A 21,545-nucleotide genomic window follows, 5' to 3' on the forward strand; every position below is an offset into this window, starting at 1 on the left:
TGTATGCGGATGACTTCTGCATTTCTTGCTGCTCCTTCAGTACTGGTGTTGCTGAGTAGCACCTACAGGGAGCCATTCACAAGGCGGAGTCATGGGCTCGAGCCAGTTTTCGGCCGTGAAGTTCTGTCTCGTGCACTTCTGTTGGCGTTTTACTGTTCATCTGGAACCAGTACTTTATCTTACTGACAATCCACTCCTTGTAGTGGAGGCTTATTGATTCTTAGGACTGATTTTCGATGCCCAATTGACTTGGCTACCTCACCTTCGTCAACTTAAGCGGAAATGCTGGCAGCACCTCAATTCCCTCCGCTGCCTGAGCAACACCAACTGGGATGCAGATCGCTCTATGCTTCTGCAGCTCTGCAGAGCCCTTTTTCAATGCTGCCTTGACTGTGAGAGTGTGGTTTATGGTTTGGTGGTGCCCTCAGCATTGCATTTCCTCAACCCAGTGCAACATTGTGGCGTTCGTCTAGCGACAGTTTCTCTTAGAACGAATCCAGTGATCGGTGTCCTGTTGGAGGCCGGAGTGCCCCCATCAAAGGTTAGGCATGCATAACTGCACGCCAGTTACGTTGCACATGTTCATAGTTCTCCTGCGCATCCGAATTACTGTCTCCTTTTCTCACCCGCTGCAACCCATTTCTCGCATTGGCATCCCAGATCAGGGCTAACAATTGTGGTTTGCATGCGATCCCTTCTATCTGAACTGGAGCCCTTCCATTTACCACCTATACTTGAGGTCCATTCATGTACAGCTCCATGGTGTACACTCAGGCTGTGGCTTCACCTGGACCTTTCGCATGGCCCTGGGGACTCAGATAACCCTGCGACTCTCCGCTGTCACTTCCTCTCGATTCTCGACATGTACTGGGGCCATGAAGTGGTTTACACTGAAGGCTCAATGGCTGATTGTCACGTTGTCTTTGCCTATGTTCGTGGAGGACATATAGAACAGCACTACTTGCTCGATGGCTGCAGTGTTTTCACTGCAGAGCTGGCGGCCATATTTCGTGCTCTTGAGCACATCCGCTCATGCCCAGGTGAGTCATTTCTCCTGTGTACTGACTCCTTGAGCAGTCTACAAGCTACTGACCAGTGCTACCCTCATCATCCTTTGATAGCGACCATCCAGAAGTCCATCTATGCCCTGGAACGATCCAGTCATTCAGTGGTGTTTGTCTGGACCCCAGGTCACGTTGAAATCCCAGACAAGGAACATGACGACAGGCTGGCCGAACAGGCTACATGGAAACCGCCTCTGGAGATGGGCATCTCTGAACCTGACTTGCGTTCTGACTTTGCCGCAGGGGTTTTCAGCTTTGAGAGATTGAGTGGCATAACAGTACGCACAAAAAACTGTGTGTCATTAAGGAGACTACGAATTTGTGGAAATCTTCCATGTGGGCCTCTCACAGGGAATCAGTTGTCCTCTGCCGGTTCCGCATTGGCCCCACTTGGGCAACCCATGGTTACCTCCTACGCCGTGAAGACCCGCCTCAGTGTCGGTGTGGCACCTGGTTGACAGTGGCCCATCTTCTGGTGCACCGCCTCACTTTGGCTGCCCAGCGATGGAATCTTGGGTTGCCGGATTTGTTGCCGCTAATTTTATCTGACAATGCCACATTAGCTGATTAAGTTATGTTTTATTCATGAAAGTGGGTTTTATCATTTCATCTAAGTTTTAGTGCATGTCCTTTGTCCCTGTATGTCCTCTTCTCTCTCGCTCTTCTCTCTCTCTCTCTCTCTCTCTCTTTTTTGTGGAGGTTTTAATGTGTCGCAGAGTGGCTGGCTTCTCCTTTTTATTCTCATGGTCAGCCAGCCATGGTCATCTGCTTTGTTGTTTTACTCTCTTCATCCAGTTTCTTGCATTTCTGTGGTTGCTTATCTCCCTTCTGTCCATTTACACATTTGTTGCCCTTCATTGTTCTTGTGGTTTTTGCTTTCATTCCATTTTGTGTTGTCAGTCTCACTTGTTTTATTCTCACACTAGTGGCATTGTTTTATTTGGAACAAGGGACTGATGACCTAGTTGTTTGGTCCCTTCCCCCCATCTTTTAATCCAGCCAACCAATGGCAGTAGAGTGTTTCTTAAACTTCGTTAAGGAACAAGAGTGGCAGAATGTTTATACTACCGATAACATAGATGACAAATATAATGATTTCCTTAACACATTTGTCATGCTCCTTGAGTGTTGCTTTCCATTAGAATGTTTTAAACAGTGTATTAGCAGTAAAAGGCAGCCTGGGTGGCTGACTAGTGAGATAAGGATATCATGTAGAATAAAGTGGGAAATATATCAAAATGTTAGAAATAGTTACAATCAACGTGCAGTAGCGCATTACAAACAGTATTGTAAGGTGCTTAAAAATGTTATTAGCAAGGCAAAGAGTATGTGGTTCGCAAATAGAATAGCTAATTCACAGGATAAAATTAAAACCTTATGATCAGTTGTGAAGGAAGTGTCTGGTCAGCAGCACAAGGTTTATGATGCAAAGTCAGTTCGTCAGTTCATTCTGTTACTGATAAGTCAGATATATGTACAGTATTTAAGAATCATTTTCTGAGCATTGCTGGTGAGTTAAATATAGACTTAGTTTCTGCAACGAATCATATAACTCTCTTAGAAAATACCTGTCTGTCTGAAATACTCCTCTGTAATACTGACAAGGGAGAGATTGAGTCAGTAATTAAATCACTGAAGACTAAGGTCTCTCATGGATATGATGGAGTGTTCACCACAATATTACAGTACTGTGCTACACATGTTAGCCCTGTACTTAGCCTTATTTATAATTGTTCCTTTAGTAATAGTCAGTTTCTTGAACATTTAAAGTACTCAGTAGTAAAGCCACTTATAAAAATGAAGAAATGGATAATGTTGACAATTTTAAACATATTTCTATGCCATCAGTGTTTGCTTAAGTTATTGAAAAGGCTGTGTATGTAAGGATAATTTATTATTTTATATCACATAATTTGCTATTGAATGTACAATTCAGCTTTAGAAGTCGTTTAACAACTGAAAAAACTATATTCTATTTTCTGTGTGAGTGACTGAATGGATTAAACAAAAGGTTTCGGATGCTAGGCATATTTTTTATATTTAACTAAGGCTTTTGAATGTGTTGATCACAAAATATTGCTCCAGAAGTTGGACCATTATGGAATACGGGTAGTAGCTCACAACTGGTTCACTTCTTACTTTAACAACAGATAGCAAAAGGTCATTATTTGCAGTGTTTAGAATGGCTGTGACATGGTGTCTGAATGGGGTACGATCAAATGAGGGTTGCCCCAGGGATAAGTGTTGGACCACTCCTGTTCCTTATCTATATAAATGATATGCCCTCTAGTATTACGGTTAATTCTAAAATATTTCTGTTTGTTGATGGCACTAGCTTTGTAGTAAAGGATGTTGTGTGTAACATTGGCTCTGTTTCAAGTAGTGTAGTTCATGGCTTGTAGAAAATAAATTAACACTAAATCACAGTAAGACTCAGGTTTTGCAGTATGTAACTCGACATTTTAATTTTGCTGAATGGGCATATGATTAGTGAAACTGAACAGTTCAAATTTCTAGGTGTTCAGATAGACAGTAAACTGTCATGGATAGTCCACGTTCAGGATCTTGTTCAAATACTTAATGCTGCTCTTTTTACTATTAACGGTATCTGAAGTAAGCGATCGTTCAACATGAAAATTAGTCTACTTTGCTTACTTTCTTTCACTTATGTCATATGGTATGATATTTTGGGGTAACTCTTCCCCTTCTCAAATAATATTTTTGACTCAGAAATGGGCAGTTCGGGCAATAAGTGGTGTAAGTTCACGAACCTCTTGTCGACCTCTGTTCACTAGTCTCAGTATTTTGACATTGCTCTCTCAATATGTATTTTCTTTGCTGTTGTTTCTTTTTAACAATGTGAGCTTATTCCCAAAAATTAGCAGCTTTCACTCAGTTAATACTCGACAGAAATCCAATCTGCATTTGGATCACACGATCTTAACCCTTGTGCAGAAAGATGTGCAGTATACTTCTGCATCCATTTTCAATAAGTTACCACAAGAATTCAAAAATCTTAGCAGTAATCCACTCGCTTCCAAACCGAAACTGAAGTGTTTCCTCAATGGTCACTCCTATTCTGTTGAGGTGGTCCTTGAAAAATTAAGCTAATTCATATGTTATATTGTTGGTTGCATTTACTTAAACTTATGGCTTGACTTTTTTTGGGTTCGGAAACATTTTATTTTATCTGTTATTACTTTTATACTGTGATTTCATATACTGACATGTTCAATGACCTTGGAGTTTTGCTCCTCAATTTGGTCCTATGGAACTAGACGTGTAAATAAACAAAAGAAAAGGATCTTACACAAATAAGTCTTTATTAATTCTGTCCGTAAAAGGAAATTTTATGTAACCATTTTTATACTTAGTGCAATAAAACAGAATTGTGTAATATCATCACCAACTGTAAGTGTGGGACTGGTGTATTGTTTAAGTTTTTTTTACTTCACTTGTCGTAAAATATAAACTGCATCAGCCCTAGAATGTAGGCTACAAATCAGACAAATTTTCAAAATGTAGGTCTTATATTTAGAGGACAAATTCTTTATACTGTTTTCTAATTTTCGTAAATTATTCAGGTGGAGTTGGAGTCGCACACTGGTTTTTTGGGTGGACTGCAACGAAATAGAAGTACCGGTGAAACAGCTCCCTATTATGCAACTTCTTTTCTGGAAGCTATTTTCCACGTGGCAACACGTATGCCATCATCAAGTCAAGAATCTTTATTACAGAAGGTTTGTGAAACTGACCATTTAAGTGCTGTATTATTCAAAATTGTAAAGGAAATACGTTACACTTAACAAAATATTTACAGACTTTGACTACATTCCAGGTGTGTTTTTACATGTCCTGTTGTTGTGTTAAGTATCTCATTGTTTAATTGTTGGTCATTTACTTCTGTCATGTGTAAATTATAAAGTAAGTTAACCTGAGATTACATTTTGACTATTTTCATCGAAGTAGTATATCTATAGAAGCAGAAGGTTTTTTTGCAAAGGGTAAAGATACGCTTATAATGATTTGTTTTCTTTTGATTTGCTGTAAAATGTTTTCCATTGTGTGAGTATTTTGCCGTGTGTGTGTGTGTGTGTGTGTGTGTGTGTGTGTGTGTGTGTGTGTGTGTGTGTGTGTGTGTGTGTGTGTTTTCGCCACGTGCATGTGAATCCATCCATTAATGGGAGATTTGCAGGAGAATGCAAACAGTGGTAGAAGAGAGAGGCCCTCTGCACGTAAGTAATGTTAAGCAGTGGATAGGCTTACGCTGCAGGAGGGATTTTTTTCTTGGGGGGGTGGGGGGTGTGTCATTCACAATGGTCCAATGAGGTGAGTGCTTGACTTGCAGAGAAACAACAAAGAGAGAGGACTGTGAGAGAGACAAAGGACAGGGGTGGGTAGTTGTCCATTTGTGCACAGGGTAAGTTAGGTTGGAATATGAAATATATTAATACCACCAGAAAACGCGGTGGGTTAGCGTTTGTAGACAGAGATGAAATTGTGGGCTGGTGAGTGGGGGGGATAGGTTATGAGGAGCAAAAAGGGTTGAGGTAGCTAAAGGGCAGTACCAGAGATAGAGACCCCACATAGGTGTATCAAAAAGTTAAGAGTTGTACGAGTTTGTCCTGATAGGTCTAGTTTAACAACCATTGAAAACAACCACGTTGTACTGAGTAGCATTCAGTGTTGTTGTGGTGCTCCTTGATTGTGACAAAAGTTTGACGGTAGCTGTTCATGCAACTGGGTAGCTGATTCGTTTTATTTCTCCCTCCCATGGTATTTGTCGGAGTATGGATCCATTTTATTTTGTATTTGAAACAATATCTCAGTTTACTCCTAGTGTGTGCATATGATACACTGTATAACTAGTATTTTTATTTGAACAGAACTATTAATTTAAAAGTCACAATTTTTTCCAGATGCGTCACCTTGGCAACGATGAAGTACATATTGTATGGTCAGAGCATAACAGGGATTACAGGCGTGGAATAATTCCAACAGAATTTTGTGATGTTCTTATTGTCATCTATCCTTTGCTGAATGGATTGTACCGTGTACAAGTCAAACGGAAGCCTGATGTAAGTTTAACAGTAAAAGTATGCAGTAAGTTTTCACGATGAGATAGACATTGTATCATACATGTTCAATGGGAGAGAATGCTGGGACTACAAAATCATGTTAAGTAAAATAATGAACATGTGTACAGGTTGTCTTTACAATAGTACAATGCTTTATATTCATTTCACTACATTTAGATATGTACGCCATTAGTAACTCAGCAGGTGTCAAGACAATAATCAAATTCAGTACATGTTTGTGAAGCATGTCTGAAGTTGTAGTTCCAATTACAACAATGATTTGACATTTTAGGTGGCTAGTAATGGTAATATTTCCTCTGTAAACAGTTATTCTAATGCATCTGCAGAAGACTAGACCAGAGGTGAAAAATCAGGTAAATGTGAAGGACTCGTGATTGGTATCTCCCATCCAGTTCATGAATAGGGGAACATTTCATTGGATATGCACGTAGGAAGAGATGTGGAATAGTTCTGTCATAGCAATCTTACATCCTTGTACAGCTTTAAAATTACCAGTTCCTATGAAAACATAAATTTCCAAAAAATCAACATAACGTCTTAGATGATGGTGCTCCCACGAAGAAGAAAGGCCCTATCACACCTTCATGAAACAGATCTCAGTAGACATTACATTCAGAGAACCATTAATGTTTCGGAGAGATTTTGTTGGTTACTATGACACCCAGTTTTGGAAGCTGTACTGGTTGGCACATTCACTGATCTGAAATGCTGCTGCTGCTGTGTGCGAAAACAATATGATGTAAGAAGCTTTCATCAACAATTTTCTCCAGTGTCTGTCACATCTTCACCTTATTGCGGTTTGTTCTCATGCTTAACTGCAACACTGAGCTGAATTTTGTGGGCATAAGCAGTAAAAACTCAAAATAGACATTGAGTACTAGTTTATGGACTACCTAACAATAAAATTAGCCATATGACAGAATTACTAAAATATTATTTACTATCATACATGTTCAACATGAAGAGAAGAGGCTGTTTATCAACAAGTGGGCGTTAAAGCCTCAATGATATTATATTAAACCTCTTACCACAGGAAATTTCAAGACTGTACCGGCACCTTGACCAATGATGGAAGAAGAAAACCCATTTGCTGTCCTCTCATCTTTCTATCGTAGTATTGGGATGAAGGGGCCACCCCGAAGTTCATGAAATGAAAGTGCTTAATCACCATCAAACAGGCACATCATTTATACAACAGAATGGAATAAGCTTTTCATTGTGGATGAATTCATGCAACATAGACTTGGCAAGAACAGATGAGCAGCTTTTGATATTTTCTATCAACTAAGTGCCAATGTGCATTGAGACGACTGGGGTAAGATTGACAGCATCACTCACAGAAGCAAAAACAGAATGAACTCGATCACTGCGCCAAGTGGCAGTGACTACATAATAAAATTCACTGACACAGAAGTTCTTGCTGTACAGAAGGGGTTCCACACACACCTGCTTACTTGTTTGTTCAGGGAAGCCATAGAGATCTACAACATGACAGTAGCTTCAACAAGGGAGAGGAAAGCCTCAAGATGAATGGATGCTGGGTTTCACCGACTGTTGCACATAGCAGTAGATGGACCATAGTGGTAATGACCAGGGAAAATCTCTCAGACATTAGTGCGACAGGTACATATTATCTGTGGCCCTGAGATTGATGACAGTCCACCGCCAGCAAATGAAGCTTTGACAATGCTAACCACTCATGCTGTTGAAATGTCAGAAAAATCGTCAAACAAATATTGACCGAAGAGCCCGAGACAGAAGCCAATTGGCAGTTATTTACAAGAAGTCCTTCGGTATTAAATTTATATACTGATGCATAACTTGCATAATTCATACTCTTGAGTTTAGCTTCATCATTAGATTCATCATTTGTAGTGAAATTTGGATGATTTAAGAAGAAAAGTAAGTTCATTCTATCTTATGGTTGCTAAAACTGTCATGAGCTTCAGTATTGTAAAATTGTACATTGTGGATACGACCCGGGAGATCCGGGAAAAAACCAGGAATTTTTTCGTCTGGGAGAAAACCAGGAAAAACCCAGGAATTTTTTAGAATTTCAGGAACTTTTCCTTGATTTAGTTACCGTCAAATTTTTGTAATTTTGACTGGTAAGAACCAATACTCTAACGAAGGTTATTACCGTATCCCGCTTCCGCAGAATAATGCTGCAGAAAAGAAAACCTGAACAAGAGGGGGAAAAAAAAAAACACAGTGCTCATACAAGCGTCTGCAAACCAAAGTGTGTCAAGGGCTTTAGGAAGAATATGCAGTCCTTCCTAACAACAAATTGCCTCCGATGAGCGTGACATGACAGCTGTTTACATTTGATTCATTTGAGCAGTTGCGGGCGGGCTCTTGTGCATGCAAAGTTGAGTCACCTATGAGTAGTACCTTCTCCCGCTTCTGGCTACAGGTGTGTGGCTGGGTGCCGCTATCTAAATTGCTCCGGTTTGGAAATATCGTAGATCCAGGGCTGATGCACAGGACCATAATTGAGGTGTACCTGTGGAGAGGCCATAATAACCCATGGTTTCTGAAGAGAGGCAGCAGTCTTTTCAGCAGTTGCAGGGGCAACAAGCTGGATTATCGACTGTTCTGGTCTCCTATGGCCTTGCTGTCCAGGTGCTGAGAACAGCAGAAATTTGAGGTGAAAGCCCCCTCACACACACACACACACACACACACACACACACACACATTTGGTGTGCAGCTCCGCTATCCGGCTTATTGCTGGTGGTATATTCTTCGGTAATATGTTATAGAGATACAATGGTAGTACTCAGGAGGGTGTTGCCAGGAAAATCAAACTGGCATTCTGTGGGTCAGAATGTGGAATGTTAGATCTATTGTTTGGGTAAGTTGGTTTGAATATTTAAAAAGGGAGTTAATAAGTTGAAGTTAATACAGTGGGAATTAGTGAAGTGTAGTAGCAGGAAGGCAACTTCTGGTCAGATGTGTACAAGACAATAAATACAAAATCAAATGGTGGGATGGAGAAGGAGTTCTAATAATGAGTAAGAAAATAGGAATGTGGGTAAGTTTCTATGAACAACATAATGAATCCATTATCGTAGCCAAGATAGACACAAATTCAACAGCCGCCAGAGTTATACAAGTGTATATGCCAAATAGCTCTGCAGATGAGGCATGTACTAAGAGAAAGTTTGGTGAGATAAAGGAAATTAATCACAAAGTTAAGGGAAATAAAGTTGTGTTGGAGGACTGAAATTCAATAGTAGGAAAAGGAAGAGAGTGGGAGAATGTGGATTGGGGAAAAGGAATGAAAGAGGAAACCACCTGGTGGAATTTTGCTGAGAAATTAATTTAATCTTTTCCAACACTTAGGTTAAGATTCATGAAAGAAGGTTGTATACATGGAAGAGACCTGTAGATGCTCGAAGGTGGTTGTTGTTGTGGTCTTTAGTCCAGAGATTGGTTTGATGCAGCTCTCCATGCTAATCTATCTTGTGCAAGCTTCATCTCCCAGTACCTACTCCAACGTACATCCTTCTGAATCTGTTTAGTGTACTCATCCCTTGGTCTCCCTCTACTATTTTTACCCTCCACACTGCCCTCCAATACTAAATTGCTTACAGATCATAGGTTACAGATTGATTATACGCTGAAGTTACAAAAGTGCTAATATTGTGTCGGGACCTCCTTTTGCCCAGTGTATTGCAGCAGATCGATGTGGCATGAACTCAACAAGTCATTTGAAGTCCCCTGCAGAAATATTGAACATAGCCATCCCTAATTGCGAAAGTATCTCTAGTGCCAGATTTTATGAAGGACTGACCTCTTGATTATGTCCCATAAATGTTCGATAGGATTCATGTCAGGTGATCTGGATGGCCAAATCATTCACTCAGTTTGTCCAGAATGTTCTAAGATGGTGCTTTCTCATCCGTAAAAATGTCATAATTGTTGGGAGACATGAAGTCCCAGAACAGCTGCAAATGGACACCAAATACCCTGACATAACCATTTCCAGGCAACGATCAGTTCAGTTGGACCAGAGGACCCAGTCCATTCCATGTAAACACAACCCCACCATTAAGGAGCCATCACCAGTTTGCATAGTTGACAACTTGTGTCCATGGTTTCATGGTACATCACGCTCAATCCCTGCCATCAGCTCTTACCAACTGAAAACGGGACTCATACGACCAGGTCGCAGTTGTCTAGTGTCCAGACAGTATGGTCATGAGCCCAGGAGAGGCACTGCAGGTGATGTCGTGCTGCTAGCAAAGGCACTCATATCAGTCATCTACTGCCATAGCCCATTAACATCAAATTTTGCCACAGTGCTAACTGGTACATTTGTTGTACGTCCAACATTGATTTCTGCTGTCACACAGTGTTGTTTGTCTGTTAGCACGAAAACTCTACACCACTTCTCTCAGCTGTTAAGTGTAGGTCGTCAGCCACTGTGTTGTCCATGGAGAGAAGTAATGCCAAAAATTTGATAGTCTTGGCACATTCTTGACACTGTGGATCTCAGAATATTGAATTCCCAAATGATTTCCAAAGCGGAATATTCCACGTGTCTAGCCCCAACTACAACTCTGTGTTAAAAGTCTGTTAATTCCCATCATTGTGACCATACTCACCTGTGTACAAATTAAAGCTCCATCAATGCCCTGACCTTCTGTACTTTGTGTATCAAATATTACCACCTTCTGCCAATGTGCATATCACTCTCCCATGACTTTTGCCACCACAGTGAATAGTGGTAAGACAGAGGTTTAAGAGTCAGATTTTAAACTGTGAGACATTTCCATGGGCAAATTTGGACTCTGATCTTAATTTATTGGTTATGAGCTGTAGAGAAAAAGTGAATAATTGGGAAATGGTAGGAAAGTGAGGATATGGGACGTGGATAAATTAAAGGAACCGAAGGTTGTTTGTAGTTTAAGAGGGAGCAATAGGTAATGTTGAATTCAAACAGGGAAAAAGAAAGCAATAAAAAATTAATTGGTAATTTTGAGAGATGAAATTGGGAAGACAGTAGAGGATCCCATATGTAAAAAGACTGTGCTGAGCAGAGAGTCCTGGATGACAGAAGATATATTGATTTTAATTAATGAAAGGAGATAATATAAAAATAAGCCAAATGAAGTGGCCAAAGCCAGTGCAGGCTTTAAAAACTGAGACTGACAGAAAGCGCAAACTGGTTTAGAAGGAATGGCCAGAGGATGAATGAAAGGCTGTAGAAGTATGCATAACTAGGGGAAAGATAGATGAGACTTACTGTAAAATTTGTGGCCTTTAGAGAAATGCGTAACTAGGGGAAAGAGAGATGAGGCTTATTGGCAAATTACAGTGACCCTTACAGAAAAGAGAAGCATCTGTAACAAAGGAAAAGCTGAAACATGGAAGGAATATGTAGAGGATCTCTATAAAGGACACAAATTTCAAGACAATATTATTGAAAGAGAAGAGAAAATAGGTGAAGATAATTTAGGAAATTTGGTAGCTGTGAAAAGAATTCAACAGAGCACAGAAAAATGTAAGGGGAAACGAAATCTCTGGAATACACAATATTATGTCAGAACTGCTGATATCCATGGCATAGCAAGCCACAATAAAACTATTCCATTTGGTGTGCTAGATGTACGAGACAGGCAAAACACACTCAGACTTCAGGAAGTAGAAGTAATTTTAATTTCCAAGAAGACAGGTGCTGACAGTTGTGAATACTACCGAACCATCCATCTGATAAGTCATAACGGCAAAATATTGATAGAAATTATTTGCAGCAGTATGGAAAAACTGGTAGAAGCCAACCTCAGGAAGGATTAGTTTGTATTCCAAAGAAATGAAAGAACATGTGAAGCAGTACCTACCATATGACTTACCCTAGGAGATAGCTTGAAGGAAAACAGACCTACATTTATACCACTTGAAGATTTAGAGAAAGCTTTTGACAGTGTTGACTGGATTCTGCTTTGTGAAATTTTGAAGCTAAAATTCAAGGACCAAAAAATTATTTACAACTTGTACGTAAACCAGACTTTAGTTGTAAAAGTTTCAAGGGTTTTTAAGGAAAGCAGTGGGTGAGAAAGGGTCGGAGCAGAGTTGTAACCTATCCCTCATGTTATTCAAACAGCCCATTGGGAAAGATTTGAAGAAAATAAAGCAGATATGCGGAAAAGGAATTCAAAGTTTAGGAAGATAAATAAAAATGATAAGATTTGTAGAAGATACTGAAATTCTCTCAGAGGTGGCAAAGGACTTGGAAGAGAAGTTGAATGGGTTGGTTAGTGCCTTAAAAGAAGATTATAAGATGAACATCAACAATACAGAAATGTGCTGTTATATTGGTTAACGGTAGGTTCAATCAACACATGAACTGAACAGAGATGCTTCATGAATTCAAATGAGGATCCATGGAGGGAAGGTGATGTTCTTTTCACGAAACACTATTGAGAAAGTTCAGGGACCTGGTATTTGAACTTGATGTCAGAATGTTTCTAGTGTCACCAACATACATTTCATGTAAGGCACGTTTAGGTAATATAAGGAACATTAGAGTCATCATAGCAAAAATACGGCTGTTTTTTTTCTCGCTCCATTTGTGTGTGGAACAGGAAAAGAAATGACTAGTAGTGATACCAGGTTACCTTCTGTCATGTGCCATATGGCGACTTGTGGAATATTTACATTTATGTAGATACAGAATGTAGTAAAGTTATATTGGGCAATGCTGAGGGAATTAGATTAGGAAATGAGACACTAAAAGTAGTAGAGGAGATTTACTATTTAGGCAGCAAAGTAACTGATGATGGCAGAAGGAGGTAGAATATAAAATGCAGAGTGGCAATAGTAAGGAAAGTATTTCTGAAAAAGTGGAGTTTATCATATAATATCAATTTAATTGTTAGCAAGTCTTTTCTGAAGGTATTTGTCAGGAATGTAGCCTTTTATGGAAGTGAAACGTGATCAATAATCAGTTCAGACAAGAGGAGAATAGAAGCTCTTGAAATGAGATACTGTAGAAGATTGATGAGTAGATAGGATAACAAATTAGTGGTACTAAGCTCAATTGGAGAAACAAGAAATTGTTGACACAACGTGACTAAAAGAAGGGATCCATTGGTAGTGCAACTCCTGAGGCATCAATGAATTTTCAATTTGATAATGGAGAAAAGTGTGTGGGCTAAAATTGCCATGAAAGATGAATAAAGTAAGCAGTTTCAAATTTACATTGATTGCTGTAGCTACACAGGGATGAACAGGCTTGCACAGGATGGGCTAACATAGAGAGTTGATTGAAACCAATCTTTGAACTGAAGGCACCACCACCACCACCAACAACAACAACAACAACAACAATTAGGGTACAGTTTTTTCAAGTTAGGAATAAGACTGTAATTTTGTTTATAACAAACAAACAAACAAACAAACAGATTTTTCTTGATATATGTGCATTAAGGTCACAAAACACATATGGCTTACCTTTCTGATGACAGATGGTTCAGTGATATGGACTGCTTTGGATGCAGGTGTAGTGTGAAAGATGGAGAAAGGTTGTGGTTTGAATGACCTGCTACAATCGTGCATTGTTAATCATTATCTTGTAGTTGAATTAGCCACCTGATGGTGTTTGACAAATACAGCATTTTCCACACTCATATTTGTAGACTATCCAAATTAAGTGGAAGTGAGGTTTGGTTGTTATTCTGTTTTTAAAATTTTGTAGAGGCATTGATTTTTACTGAATTTTATGAAAAAGGCACTTGTTTCACAGAACCTTCACGTTCCATGGATCACAATTTCATAAATGCTATTCTAGAACATTTTCTGCTGGATGTAACATTTTTCAGTTACAATACACTTATACATTTAAATCCTGCATACTACAATGCAAAATACAGTTTCTGTTGCATATTACACATATCTTGCCTCACTAACTGAAACTGAGCCTACAGTTAGAACAACACTGCTTAGCTATTCAGTGTGTATTAGCAATACCATGTAGCAAGTGGTGGGAAACTTACATTCTTTAATTCAGTTTCTACATAATACTTACTCCTTTAAGTTTAATATTAAGTTGTATTTCAGCTAATATTACTTCACTGTGTTCCAGGTTCCATACTTTGGACCACTCTTCAATGAAGCAATAGTTGACAGTAAAGTGCTTCCGGGCTTGGTGAGAGCATCTGCAATTAGTGCCAGTCGTGCCAAGCGGAGTATGCTTCCTTTTTACCAGAATTAGTGAGTTATTTCTTTCTTCAGTTGAATAGTGTAATATTTATGGGAACTTTCAATTTTCTTTGGTCTTGTATGAACATAATAATATTGAAACACAAATTGTAAAAATGCTATAGGAGTAAATGATCATAAGAAACACAGTCCCATTGTGTGGATTAAAAGACCCTCCCAGTTCAGGAATTTGGTACTGTATATGATAAATAATTACAGTTGTGTGTGACCACTAAATTCTAAAACTGACCATAAACAGCTTCAAATAATGTAATGGATTCCATTGTCTTGAAATGCAAACATCCATACTCCTCTGCAGTAACCAAATCAGTGCTGAGTGCATATTGCTTATGAGAATGGTTGCTTCGGTCTTGACGTGTATAGTGTAGGCCAAAACGTCCCCTCACACACTCAACATTTATGAAGCAGTATTTACTATTGTGCAATAACATTGTTCATATGACAGTGGTGTTGATTGTTTGCACAATATATAGGAGGTGACTATAGAGCTTTGAAAATGTCTACTCTTGCTCAATATATTGTACCATGTAAGGATGATATTGTGCAGTACATGGCAGATCCTACTGAGACTTCATAATTAGCACACATGTAAACATCTCGTACTGTGACACCATACAAATATGAATAAATGAGGATAGGCAGATGAAAGGCCTCATATGTTGAGGTGCATTCAGGGGAGTAGTTTGATTCCATATTTAATACTTTTTCAGTAATAAGCTGTAAAAACTTTCTGTGAAAGAGTTTAAGTGCAGGAAAAGTAACACTACAACTGCTTATTTGTTCATTTGAGAAGCTCAAGTTATTTGTTGCAAAATCACATATCAGCACTACCTGCCAATGATCCTTTACAGTAATGATATCCTACTTTTTTCAGGTTTGTGGATCACTTCCAGCATTGTGGACAGTGATATCCAGTCAGTATATGAACAGTATCTTTCAGTGTACATAAAGTGTAACAGAGATCACCAATTCATGAAAGATTTGTCATTCATCCTTAGAAGGTTCTGATAGGCTATACTACAAATTCTCTGTAGCTTGTTAGCATGTCCAAGGGTAGAATGCCTTCCAAGCCACTTTTTGCCAATCACTGCCTACTCTTTACTCCTGTTCTGATTTCTTTCTGTCTTTTTCCCCTCACATGGTAACTGAGATAACAACACATGCAAGATCTAAATCATCAAGTGCTGACATGTTCATCATGTAGGCAAAGTTCTAACTGATTTGTCCCGGGCATAAATACTGGGCATTATCATTTCACTGTTGTTAGCCTCACATTTCAGTGGAATATATAGATACAGTATTATTGTGCAATAACTATTGATTGTGTGAGGGTCCCCACAGCTCAGAGTAGCGTATCCCAGTCTCCCAAGCATATTTTTTGTTGGTTGATCTTGGTGTTGAAGATTTATACACAATTGCCTGCTGTATGTACGTGATAAAATGGAGACAGGCAGCACCATTTTGTTTTAGCTCCTCTAGTGGCTTGATGCAGTACTGTGCCGTGGGGATTTCAATGTGTAGCAGACTGCTGACATATATGACAAAGAAAAGGAAAATTAATTATATAACCCTATATTTTTGAGGACAAAATTAAAGTTTTATGACTACCACTTGTATCTAAATGTTGAATAGGCCATAAGGTATTTTAGAATTTGGTGCTTTTAAATTTATTTGCATCATTTCCACGGTTGATATTCATCATTACATGTGCATCCTACCTTGCAGTTATGAAGAACGTTCCAGATCACTGGAGACAGTAGTATGCAACCACCGGGAGCCAACTACATTTGAGGAGTTTGCTGCACAGGTCTACTCGCCAGTGCAAACACCATCACCTTTTTGTGGCGGACCAACACGTTCCTCAGGTACCTAAACACAATTCTTTCTTTCCCTAAGTTTGCTATGTTTAGAATATTTCAGAATATAAGGCAAGTGTAGCTACCACTGAGAAGCTCTAGTTTTTTCCTCCATGAATACTTCCAAAAAAAATCCTAAATTGATTCAGATGATGTCCAAAATGTGATGCTTCGAATAAAAAAAAAAAAAAAAATCTATTGATATTCATGTTTGGTCTCCAGACGGAAAATATGAGGATGATTTTAAAACTGCTGGGGGGTCATATTCTCATTTCTAAACTTCTCTTACATATTTTACTTTAAATCATATTATTTCAGGGCACAGTAATTATTATATTTGTTGCAGAATATCAAGAGTTACAGTACCAGAAATATTTCTGTACCGTGTTTCATTTCATTCTCATTTGGCTGGCAAACAAATACTTGTGTTCCGCAAAGACACAAATAAAAGGACTTGAAATTAATAAATTCTTGAGGGAAGAAAAAGTCCCAAGAGGGAAATATAACATTCCATCATGTCATTGGAGGCTAGGGAAGGAGCAGCACATGTCTGAAACATTTAAGGAATGAGAGGAAAAGGTGTAGGGAGTGGCAGGTATGATAGTGAAATTTCATAGCCTGAGGGAATATTACAAGAATTGAATGAGAAGAGAGAAACTAAATGGCCAAATCTGAGTAAGAGCCCTATCAGTTTCACTGCTGAATTTGTGACACCAGCTGTGTGCAGGAAGTCGTATTGGACACAGTGTCTGCCATGCTAAATATTTGTCTCACCACAACTATGTATTTTTATATCATTGGAATTGTATAATGAAGCAAAGTGAAAATTTCAGAAATTCTTTTCTGTATGCTATAGTTCAAACCAAGTACAACATAAATCAAGCCTCCCATTGTGCACCATCTTCAACAGCAGATAATTCTCATTGCTTATTGTTGTTGTGACGGATGATAAATCTCCATTATTTCAGAGTGTTTCTTGATGGTACCTGTCTAAAATGTCTTGCATAAGAGGAAAGTAGAAGCTTGGCAACGATAAATTTTGGCATGTATGTACTAAAATTACATAGTACATAAAGTTGTTTAATATATACATGCCTAATATGTGAGAAACTTATTTATAGCATATCAGGAATTTTTGCACACATCATGTCACTGTTAGTATCAAGTCACATTTATTCATTGATTTATTGTATTGAAACATACAGTTAGATTTAAGTTTTCTGAAATTGGTTTACCATCCTATTCTGATGATTAGTTAAGCAATACAATGCCTGTTTAACATAGAAATCTCATGTCTCTCGTATTGTGTTTTCTGACAGAAAATTTCACTTATCCTCTCTGTAAATTCTAAGTTTGATTATATTTTTCTATTCATGAAGACTTCTTAGTTTATTGGTTCTTCCTTTGTCCAATTATTAGAAGATACCTTAATTTCCATACCTATTGTTAAGGGACAATGTTTTCCACTCCCGTGTAATTTTGAGAAATGTTCATACCGTATGGCGTGATTTTCACAAATGATGTCCCCCAGTTAATATATCGGTCATTGCACCTTTGTGGAACAGGATTATATCGATTTCTTTGATCATGGCATCATAGCACAAATATTTTTATTCCTAAGGAAAAAAGAAAAGAACAGAAAAACATTCTTGAATGTGATGTTAAAATGAAAGGCATCCTGTGAAAAGGAAAGGAGGGGAGGCATTAGTTTAGATGTTTTAAAAAGGTTCCAGAATGGATCTGAACTTATGTTTCAAATATGTATGACAACTAAACTTATGTTATACAGCATCACTTTCTGGAAAAGCACTGAGGTCAAAAAATGTGATGCTTCGAATAACAAAAATATCTGTTGCTATTCATGTTTGGTCTCCAGTCAGAAAATATCATCATCTTGACACAATATTTTGATTGTTCACCAGGCTGCCATCTTCGGGAGAGTAAGCCGTCGCACTAAGTCACTGGAACTGAAATCAAACGTGCCGCAGTGGCTCCTTAACATACCGCCCATAGGGCCACTGCGCGTGCGGGAATGTAACTGCCCTCTAGTGCAAGGCACAACAGTGCACCGATGGTGAAAGCTCGCAGAAATAATAAATCAATATCAAACACTACTGACAGCTTTTGGTGACCGAAACAAAGACTGTTGTTTTTTAATGTCAAACAAAACAGGATTCCATCTCTTACTTAAAGGATACCCTTTATCTCTGTTTATAATATTGTCAGATAGCTGGATTTCACTACACTGTCCCAATAACATGATGCAGGGGCAACCCATTGTGTCTCATCGTACAACATTTTAGGCCCATCAGTAAGTCAGTAAGATAAAGTTCCACAACTGCAGATATTTCTGGCTGAAATAAATGTGTGGCAATGGTGCTCCATGCATGGATCCTGGACCACATGAATCATTTGTCCAAAATAGGCTTTCCCACAACGGCAGGGAGTTTTGTAGACACTGGGCTCCTCAAACCCAAATCACCCTTCACTGAGCCCTGCAAAGCTCTAGTCTTAGCTGGCAAACAGAATACTTTTTTAATATAAAATTTCTTTAAAATTCTTCCCAGTTTTGAAGATATGCTTCCCACAAAAGGTAGGAACACCACTTGTGTGCTAGTACCTTCTGTTGGCTCCCACAAAGGTCCAGTCTGTAGAGCATGGCGGATTGGTACAACCATTCTACTTGAACACAGCTTTTAGATGATCCAGTTCCTGTGCCAAACTGTCTGCATCTGATGTGGCATAAGCTCTTTTTACCAAAGCACGTAGAACCCCATTACGTTGGTACGATGGACGACAACTTGATGCATGAAGATATCGATTCATATACATAGACTTACAATAAACACTGTGTCCTAATGACCCTCCAGTACACCAAGACATCTAAAAATGGAAGTTTTCCATCATTTGCAACTTCGTTCGTGAACTTAATATTGGGATGCAAACAATTAAAATGATCCAGATCATCCCTCCTAATCGTCCAAAAATATGTTGGTTTCAAGAACGCCGTCTTGAGTGCCATGTCCTCAAAATCTTCCATAACAAATTGGCGACTATGGGAGATAATGGACTCCCCATAGCCACTCTGTCACTTTGTTCAAAGTTGTAGTCATTAAATAAAAAATATATTGATGTCAATACATGGCAACAAACCTTAGTTGTTTCTCTGTCCAATTTTTCACCAATTAACTGCAAAGAATCTTCAAGACAAACTCAGGTAAAAAGAGACACAACATCAAAACTAATGAACAAATCCATGGGACTGAGACACAAAGACTTCAAATGCTGAATAAACACCAGAGAATTGGAAATATGATATTCGCATTTTCCGACATGGGAACTGAGAATGGATGCTAAATACACTCCTGGAAATTGAAATAAGAACACCGTGAATTCATTGTCCCAGGAAGGGGAAACTTTATTGACACGTTCCTGGAGTCAGATACATCACATGATCACACTGACAGAACCACAGGCACATAGACACAGGCAACAGAGCATGCACAATGTCGGCACTAGTACAGTGTATATCCACCTTTCGCAGCAATGCAGGCTGCTATTCTCCCATGGAGACGATCGTAGAGATGCTGGATGTAGTCCTGTGGAACGGCTTGCCATGCCATTTCCACCTGGCGCCTCAGTTGGACCAGCATTCGTGCTGGACGTGCAGACCGCGTGAGACAACGCTTCATCCAGTCCCAAACATGCTCAATGGGGGACAGATCCGGAGATCTTGCTGGCCAGGGTAGTTGATTTACAACTTCTAGAGCACGTTGGGTGGCACGGGATACATGCGGACGTGCATTGTCCTGTTGGAACAGCAAGTTCCCTTGTCGGTCTAGGAATGGTAGAACGATTGGTTCGATGACGGTTTGGATGTACCGTGCACTATTCAGTGTCCCCTCGATGATCACCAGAGGTGTACGGCTAGTGTAGGAGATTGCTCCCCACACCATGATGCCGGGTGTTGGCCCTGTGTGCCTCGGTCGTATGCAGTCCTGATTGTGGCGCTCACCTGCACGGCGCCAAACACGCATACGACCATCATTGGCACCAAGGCAGAAGCGACTCTCATCGCTGAAGACGACACGTCTCCATTCGTCCCTCCATTCACGCCTGTCGCGACACCACTGGAGGCAGGCTGCACGATGTTGGGGCGTGAGCGGAAGACGGCCTAACGGTGTGCGGGACCGTAGCCCAGCTTCATGGAGACGGTTGCGAATGGTCCTCGCCGATACCCCAGGAGCAATAGTGTCCCTAATTTTCTGGGAAGTGGCGGTGCAGTCCCCTACGGCACTGCTTAGGATCCTACGGTCTTGGCGTCCATCTGTGCATCGCTGCGGTCCGGTCCCAGGTCGACGGGCACGTGCGCCTTCCGCCGATCACTGGCGACAACATCGATGTACTGTGGAGACCTCACGCCCCACGTGTTGAGCAATTCGGCGGTACGTTCACCCGGACTCCCGCATGCCCGCTATACGCCCTCGCTCAACGTCCGTCAACTGCACATACGGTTCACGTCCACGCTGTCGCGGCATGCTACCAGTGTTAAAGACTGCGATGGAGCTCCGTATGCCACGGCAAACTGGCTGACACTGACGGCGGCGGTGCACAAATGCTGCGCAGCTAGCGCCATTTGACAGCCAACACAGCGGTTCCTGGTGTGTCCGCTGTGCCGTGCGTGTGATCATTGCTTGTACAGCCCTCTCGCAGTGTCCGGAGCAAGTATGGTGGGTCTGACACACCGGTGTCAATGTGTTCTTTTTTCCATTTCCAGGAGTGTATATAGCTAAGTTGTGAGTAGGAGTGCCCAAATTGCTAACAATAAGATGAAGAGGAACTGCTTGCTTGCGTACCTTAGGGAAGCCGTATAATCTCAGCAAGACTTTATCATCAGGTCGAAGTTCTTTAAGAACATCATCAGATAATGAACTCTTCTTCAAAAGAGAAAGCGTCGTGCATTTTGTACGTTCAGGTGGATCGTTCTGTAATCTCTGGTATACTGAGTCTGCAAGCAAAAGATCCACTTTACCCACATAATCATCCTTGCAAAAGAATCATCATTGCAATACCCTTGCCTGCTGGTAGAATTACTAAATCCAGGTCTTCTCTGAAGGACTGTATCACAGCTCTTTCACATGAGATGTTACTTCACAGAGGTGGTATCTGACACAATATATGTGAGACCTCTTGTCTAACTTCACCAGCCAGATTGTCGGGAAAACTGGATGCCGCTTGTTCAATGGTGGAAATGAATTCCATAATGGGAAATTCCTGGGTGTAGGAGCAAAATTTAATAC

At 39.9% G+C, this 21,545-nt stretch overlaps 1 protein-coding gene across 4 annotated transcripts in view; it reads left to right on the forward strand.

The window, feature by feature from the left end:
• LOC126337707 (probable Rho GTPase-activating protein CG5521) overlaps window positions 1-21,545 on the forward strand; it is a 275,478-nt gene that overhangs the window by 230,482 nt on the left and 23,451 nt on the right. For all 4 annotated transcript variants that reach the window (XM_050001492.1, XM_050001493.1, XM_050001495.1 and 1 more), the window contains 4 exons: window positions 4,649-4,804; window positions 5,984-6,142; window positions 14,253-14,380; window positions 16,115-16,254. In XM_050001492.1, coding sequence (XP_049857449.1) covers window positions 4,649-4,804; window positions 5,984-6,142; window positions 14,253-14,380; window positions 16,115-16,254 — 583 coding nt within the window. The remainder of the gene's footprint in view (window positions 1-4,648; window positions 4,805-5,983; window positions 6,143-14,252; window positions 14,381-16,114; window positions 16,255-21,545) is intronic.

This window comes from Schistocerca gregaria, chromosome 1, assembly GCF_023897955.1.
Source record: "Schistocerca gregaria isolate iqSchGreg1 chromosome 1, iqSchGreg1.2, whole genome shotgun sequence".
Classification (NCBI taxonomy): Eukaryota; Metazoa; Arthropoda; class Insecta; order Orthoptera; family Acrididae; genus Schistocerca; species Schistocerca gregaria.